The sequence below is a fragment of the Meleagris gallopavo genome, chromosome 2 (genome assembly GCF_000146605.3).
Source record: "Meleagris gallopavo isolate NT-WF06-2002-E0010 breed Aviagen turkey brand Nicholas breeding stock chromosome 2, Turkey_5.1, whole genome shotgun sequence".
Lineage (NCBI taxonomy): Eukaryota > Metazoa > Chordata > Aves > Galliformes > Phasianidae > Meleagris > Meleagris gallopavo.
The window spans coordinates 50,839,823-50,846,513 of record NC_015012.2 but is presented as its reverse complement, the minus strand read 5'-3'; the positions used below and the strand labels follow the sequence as shown (position 1 = coordinate 50,846,513).

At 34.5% G+C, this 6,691-nt stretch overlaps 1 protein-coding gene across 1 annotated transcript in view; it reads right to left on the bottom strand.

The window, feature by feature from the left end:
• Positions 1-2,141: 2,141 nt before the first annotated feature.
• The window catches only part of REPS1 (RALBP1 associated Eps domain containing 1), a 48,072-nt gene continuing 43,522 nt past the window's right edge, over positions 2,142-6,691 (bottom strand). The window contains 3 exon segments of the mRNA XM_031552480.1: positions 2,142-4,429; positions 5,525-5,630; positions 6,127-6,275. Of these exon segments, the coding sequence (XP_031408340.1) occupies positions 4,361-4,429; positions 5,525-5,630; positions 6,127-6,275 (324 nt within the window). The 3' untranslated portion in view covers positions 2,142-4,360.

The window sequence follows — 6,691 nt, the reverse complement described above, 5'->3', positions numbered from 1 at the left end:
TTCAGTAAGAATACACTGCAGTAATGACAAATGATTCCCAATCAGGCATGTTGAGCAGTCAGGAGACCCTAGCAAGTGTTCGTATACACAAATGTTCACAATTCACAGCAACTGTTGTAGCACTCATTCCACTCCCACCTCCAACTGTATGCCAGGAGTATATCACTCATGTTGGTGTCTCCTTTCTCAGAAGGCAGCTGTTCTTTCAGATGTAGTCTCTTATTTATCTTTTGAATGGATACAAGAGGCAACAGATTCCTTGTAGAAGAAATTCCTGATTCCAAGTGTAGTTCCCTACTGCAATATATACATTGAATGCATTCTGCTGCATGAACCATCTATAACCTCTTCTATCAGTTTAAATGCAGTCTTACTTGAGCCAAAAAGAGAAACAGTCAGATCTTCAATGTTAGATGAAAAAAAACCCCATAAGTCAGTATTAAACCCTCTCCTGAAATAATCAAATTTCAAAGAGCAGTTATTTCAAAGGAACCTGTGGAAAAAAGAGTCTGTGCTTTCCACTGGTACTGTGTACGAGGATAACACCATACATTCTCCTTTGGCTGTTGACAAAGAAACCTTTTTAACATTGTTCCCATACAACAGCTACAGTTAGTAGCTTCCACTTCAACGAATATTAACAGAACGCAACCATTTAAATTATTTTAATAGAGAAACAAGTATTAGACTTTCATGTGCTTTATTTCTAGATAGCTGTACTATTAGTTCATCAACTGCATTCCAGCTAAACATGCTGGAATTCTGCTTATGTTCATTAAGTTGCATGGCTCTAAAAATGGAATTCTGAAGAGTAAAACTGAATATTCAACAGCACATGAATTGCTTTATGAAGTACTTAAACTACTTAAACATGAAGGTATGTTGAAAAGACTTTTTAATTAAAAATCTTCCAAAGAGTAAGAACTGCACTGCTATTTCTCACTGGGGAAAATAAGACTGTTTCCTGTTTTGTTCAACTAGAAACAATCAGGAGAACACCGATACTTTTTTCTTTCAGGTAGAAATTATTTTGAAAACATAAAATTGCTTTTAGACATCAACTCTGAGCATAGATGAATCCAGGATAAGCAACTCAACTTGTCTTTGCCCTAAACAGAAGACAGCAACACAAGACAGCCCACTCATAAGGGACAGAGACAGAGAAACAATGTCGAAAATTTATTTTCTTTTCTTTATCCCACGTACAACATTTGTAGCGTTAAAAGATCCCTCAGCTCAGGTAGTAAACAACTGCAAGTAAAGTGAGGGCCAAATGAAGTACAAAGAGCCTCAGAACACCTAACTTAAATTGGGTCTACTTAAACATACTGCATTAATAAAAGCGGCTTTTCTGTTTCGCATTTCGGAAATCATCTCTGCAGTTCAAAGATGAACAATGGAGAGAAGAAGCAATTGAAAAGCAACTGGAAAAAGCAGGTGGAATGAAGTAACAGGCACATCTGTAGCAGAAAAAGGCAAATCAAATGAGAAAGCAGATATTCCTCCAATCTCAAAATCCAAAGTAAATCATTTTGCAGGTGTTTAAGGAATGCACGTTATTAAATACTAAAGACTATTTAATAATCTACGTTCACTTGTGCAGTACAGAGAACATCTCTTGCACTGTACATAATTCCTTGCCCCGAAGAATTTACAATCTAAGTTCATAAATAATGCCATCAAGTAGTTGGATCAAGAATAAACAAATGGAGAAGACAAGTAATTTCCTAAGGTATTAAAGCTGGATTACATTACTTAGCGAGGTATCTTCTGAGCACTGTCGGCATTGATGTTCTTAAAATCTAAGTTATTTTGCAGTTAGAAGCTCTTCCAATCAGAAAAAATCTTTTAAAAATGTACTAAATGATGCATTAAAAATAATCCACAAAATCTTGTAAAATAGATTTGTTGGAAAGATACAAAAATGTTCAATTTTCCTAAATTCTTCATTTAAGACACTACATAACATAGCATCTGCTAAAGATACAGACAAGAAGACTGCGTACACATATTAGAATGTAAAAGGCTCTTTACCCTTTAGCTTAAAATGTCAAACTCTTGATTAATGAGTCTCGCTGTTACAAACGTAGGCTTAATACTAAAAAACACTATTATAAAAATAGCTCTATTTTCAAAGTGCATTTAACTTTAAACTTGATTTAAAAATCAATGCATTTTGATTACAGTGAAGTGACCCACTTTGCATTCTTTTAAAAACAAACAGTGTACTTGCTACCTGACAAAATGCAACAGATATGAATAATCCATTACCTTCAAGGTTCTGGTTGTCTTGCTTTTTTTGTCTGTAACATAACCCTGGTTATATCTGTTTTTTTGTTGTTGTTGCTTTTTCTTGCAATCAAAGGTTTGCACTTAATCTATTAGCTCACAAGATGCAGTTGAAACAATCTTCGCATCCATTTAGGTACCATTTCTTAACCCATTTACATAGAAGCAGAAAATATCTTCTTTACATGCAACTAACATACTCTTGGTTTTCATATCAGGGAATCTTGCGTGGGATGGCACGATGATATAAGCCACTGGTAACATTTTGTCTGAAGTGTTGGAATAATTTTAGTAATAAAGAATTAATCAGTCGCAGATGGTAACAAAAAAAGGAAATAGCTCATTTTCATGGGAACAAATTGCATTTCCAGCAAAAAAAAAAATCTAACTAGAGCCATCCTTTCACAACAGAAGCAAATGTTAAGAGAATTTCATTTAAGTGTTAGAGTGAGACAGTGAAGATAAAGACTTCTAACATGTAATTCATTCAGTTTTAATTTTCAAAAGTACTCTCAAGGAAATCAAACTAGAAAAATAAAGACTAGGGAAGTATACAATTCTTTGACCCAAGTCAATACCAGCATTTACTTTTTAAAAGTTACAGCTACATTTAATTTGGTGATGAGAGGATACAAAAGGAATATAGCCACAGATTACCAACAGAAGTCAATTGCTTCTGACCAACAGCTGGAGATACATGGGGAAAGAAAATGGTCAAGAAATTACGCAACTATCTTGTCGTACATGCCACAAAACTACAAAAAGTCCCTGCAAAGCCCCACCCCATTTGAATGAGTTCCAATTCCCACGTAAAGATGAATCAACAAAATTAAAATATTGTGCTGTTTTATTGGTGTAAAAATCACACAATTGCTAGTTCTGATTCTGCAGAGATACATCCATGCAGTTAAACATCTATGATCCCACAGCCAGAAGAAGCCATTAAATAGAATATCTGCTGTTAGTCAGCAATTAATGCAAATTTACATATGAGATCAAAAGGTGTGTATCATACAATATACAACAAATCCTAATACAGTACATCAACCTGAATAGCAGGATACACTCAGAGAACTCAGTTAATAGTGAAGCCTGTCTATATGCCAGAGAAATAAGGCCGGTATCCCAGAATTCCTAAGAAGCAAACCGTTCTTTAAAAAAAAAAGTTTTTTTTTTTTTTGCTGGGAATTGACACATTACTCGACAATACATTTTGTTATAGTGAAGACTGGTGGATGTGATCTGTTATTAAAAGGTAATGTGTGAAACATGCAATTACAGGTGGTGCTTAGGAAATGTGTAATTATTATGTCAGGGATTTACACCCACCTCCTTCACAAAAAGGTCTGAAAAGAGTTTGTTTGAGAGACCACCAATTGTACCATAAGTCTTCATATGCATGCAGCTGAATCAGGGTCATGAACAGATAAAATGTGAACATCTGGCAAACTGTGTTTAGGTACTCTATAATGTATACAACAGAAATATGAACCCAAATCCAGTTGATACTGAGAACAGCCTGCAAGAACTCTGACAACCTGTTTAAACTGGCTTATTGCAAAGAGGCAGGCTTTCTAGAATTGTGAACATCTTTCAAATTGTGGAAGGCAGTTTGGGAGGTAATATTGGCTGATGACAGATTTTTTTTCTCTTTTCTGGCATACTAAAATAAATGCCACAGCAAAGGAAGAATTTGTGTGTTGTTTCAAGTCAACTGATCAGCAATCCTCCTCTGCAAGATGTTTCAACAGGAAAGAAAAGAAACCACTAAGAAGTTCCAGTTGGAAATTTTGGCGACAAACTCTGCAAACTCAAGTCCAACAAAGGTCACAGATGTCCACAGAAAACGATGTGAGAGGCAGTGTCACATTGAAGGAAAAAGGTTTTTCTTTTTTTTTTCCTTGTACTGAAATTAAAATACTTAAATACAAAAGTGGACAAATTGACAAAACAGAACTACAACATTTAATGTAGAATAGAGTGCACCGAGCTAGACGCATGGATTTTTAAATAGGCTTTGAGACCAATACCCCTTTCGAAGTTAGGAAATTCACAGTTAACGGCAGTAGGCTTAGAGGTGAGAGAAAGGTCGAAGTTGTTCCAGTTGGACTTCCAGGGAGATTCTCTCTTCAAGAACATCCTACAAAAGAAATATTTTCTACCGACTGTCCACAGAGAACTGATGTTAAAAATTTCCTCACACGATCAAAACTGGTAAACGTTAGCTCCGGTTTTGAGAACTAATATCAAGTCTTTTATATAATCTGGAGAACTGTTCCCCAAAATCTGGATAGTACTGTTAGCCCTTAGCTAGTTAGTACTCTTAACTGAAAAAAAAACAAAAACAAAAACAAAACAAGTGTTTTCCTCAGAAGTGAAGCCAATCAATACTTCTTCATTCTTTTCAAATCACCCCAAACCAAGTTTGAAACCAGCTGCAAATTTAACTATGACATTTTCAAAGAGAGTGTCTTATGTTCAGAGAGGTAAACTCTCATTTCAAATAAAGAATTTGAAACTAACAATTTTTTTTTTTTAGTTTTTCTTATGTGACGTACTCTTTAGCAAACAGTAACAAACAGTCACGCACAACTGTTTTTTAAATCAGCCTATCTTCCAGTTGAGACAATACCTCTTTAAATCATGTTTGTTTTTAAGAGCTTTTTAATGACTTTGGTACTTAGTTTTAGATATCATAAGGTAAAGAAGATGGGACAAGATGTTAAGAAAAATGGTGCCTACATTTCCAGTAAGATAATCACTAACCCAGAGATATAGATGGCTATAACAATTCTTATTGAGTACATGTTTTGTATCTCATATACCTATGTGGATATGTTTAAAAATATATATATATTATAATTGAAGACTTTAAGGTTTGTATTTTGCTTCAGAAGCAACAAGTTATTTCAGCTGCTCCTCTCAGCACTGCTTTTTCAAAGTACCTGAAATCCACATCAGCTACTCTGAATTAATGATAACTTAAGTTTTCTGCATTTTTATTTTTAAAGTAGCTGAAAGCAAACAAATGCATTAAAAATGTGTTTAGTAGTAGTGTAAGCATCCTCTGCAATTTCACGAGCCTGTCACAATACCTATGAAAACAACTAAATATTTTAAACTGGTGACTTCTATGTATATTCTCTATATATCGCTAATCTGCTGAAATGTCAGCTATTATTCTCAGGGTTTGTTTGTTTGTTTTTGCTTTTTTAAACAAAGTTTACTACATTACCTTTAGTTGCTGCTGTAGCTCGCTGTTCAATCTGGCCAAAACAGTGTTGGTTTCCTTGTTGCGTCTGATTGATGCCTGAATTGCCTTCTTGTCCTTTCCTATCGATCTGCGAATATATTACAAGTATTTTAATGTCATTTCATTACTTAAATGAACATCTCATTTACAGTCCCTCTCATTCAAATGAACAAAAACTTTCTTTCAGAATTTAACTGTTAATTTTCTCTCTTTTGCCTGGCTTGATTAATCTTCCTTGTCTGTGCAGAAGACACATATACTTGGTTTCAATGAAACAACGAGAAGCACATTTCAAATTCTTAGAACTAATCCTCTGCAAACCCAACATACAGTCCAACATTCATTTACCTCAAACTGACACTTGTGCAAGTTAAAAGTTCACACTCCAAAATTCAAGATCTCTACAAGGTCTACAAATAGCCACTTCAGGATTGTCTCATTTAAAAACAAAAATCTTTAAATTATTAATTGATTCTAATTCAAACACATTGAAGCTGTTTGCAATGCCTAGAATACAAAGTGTGTATTGCTGTTTCAATGTAAACTCCCCAATAACAGATGTATTTATACACTTCTTGGGTTACCTAGGAATAGATGGCTGTGAAGCAAGAACAGCAGCTATGACACCTGTTTTCTGTGTATGTTCCTCAGCTTCAGGTCTCAGCTCATCTTCTGATTTTAATCTTCTGCGAATAGGCTTTGGTGGTGGAGCAAGTGGGGTAGTGCCTTTACCCTACAGGGGAAAAAAAACAGCTTATTAGTTCTCAGAAACTGCTTTTTTTACTTGGATTATGTCATATTTGTTACACACTCCTATAATCAGTTATCTAGCTAAATTAATTTACAACCCATCACATATTTTCTGAGGAACATCTAGCTGTATCTTCATATTGTACAGATTAAAAAAGTTCTGAAGTTGACAGATGCAAACACATCTGAGTGAATCCTTTTCCTCCCCTCCAATAACTGCATCTAAGTCATAAAAAAGTTACTGTCACAAAGCTCTGCTCTAAAAGTTTTGCTCCTTTTCAAACACATTCATGAATACTTTTAAGTACCTTAATACTTAATTTAATTCATATTTTTTAAGTATCTTAAATATTTTAGTATATGTATTTACAGTAATGCTGATCATAAACCTTATGACAA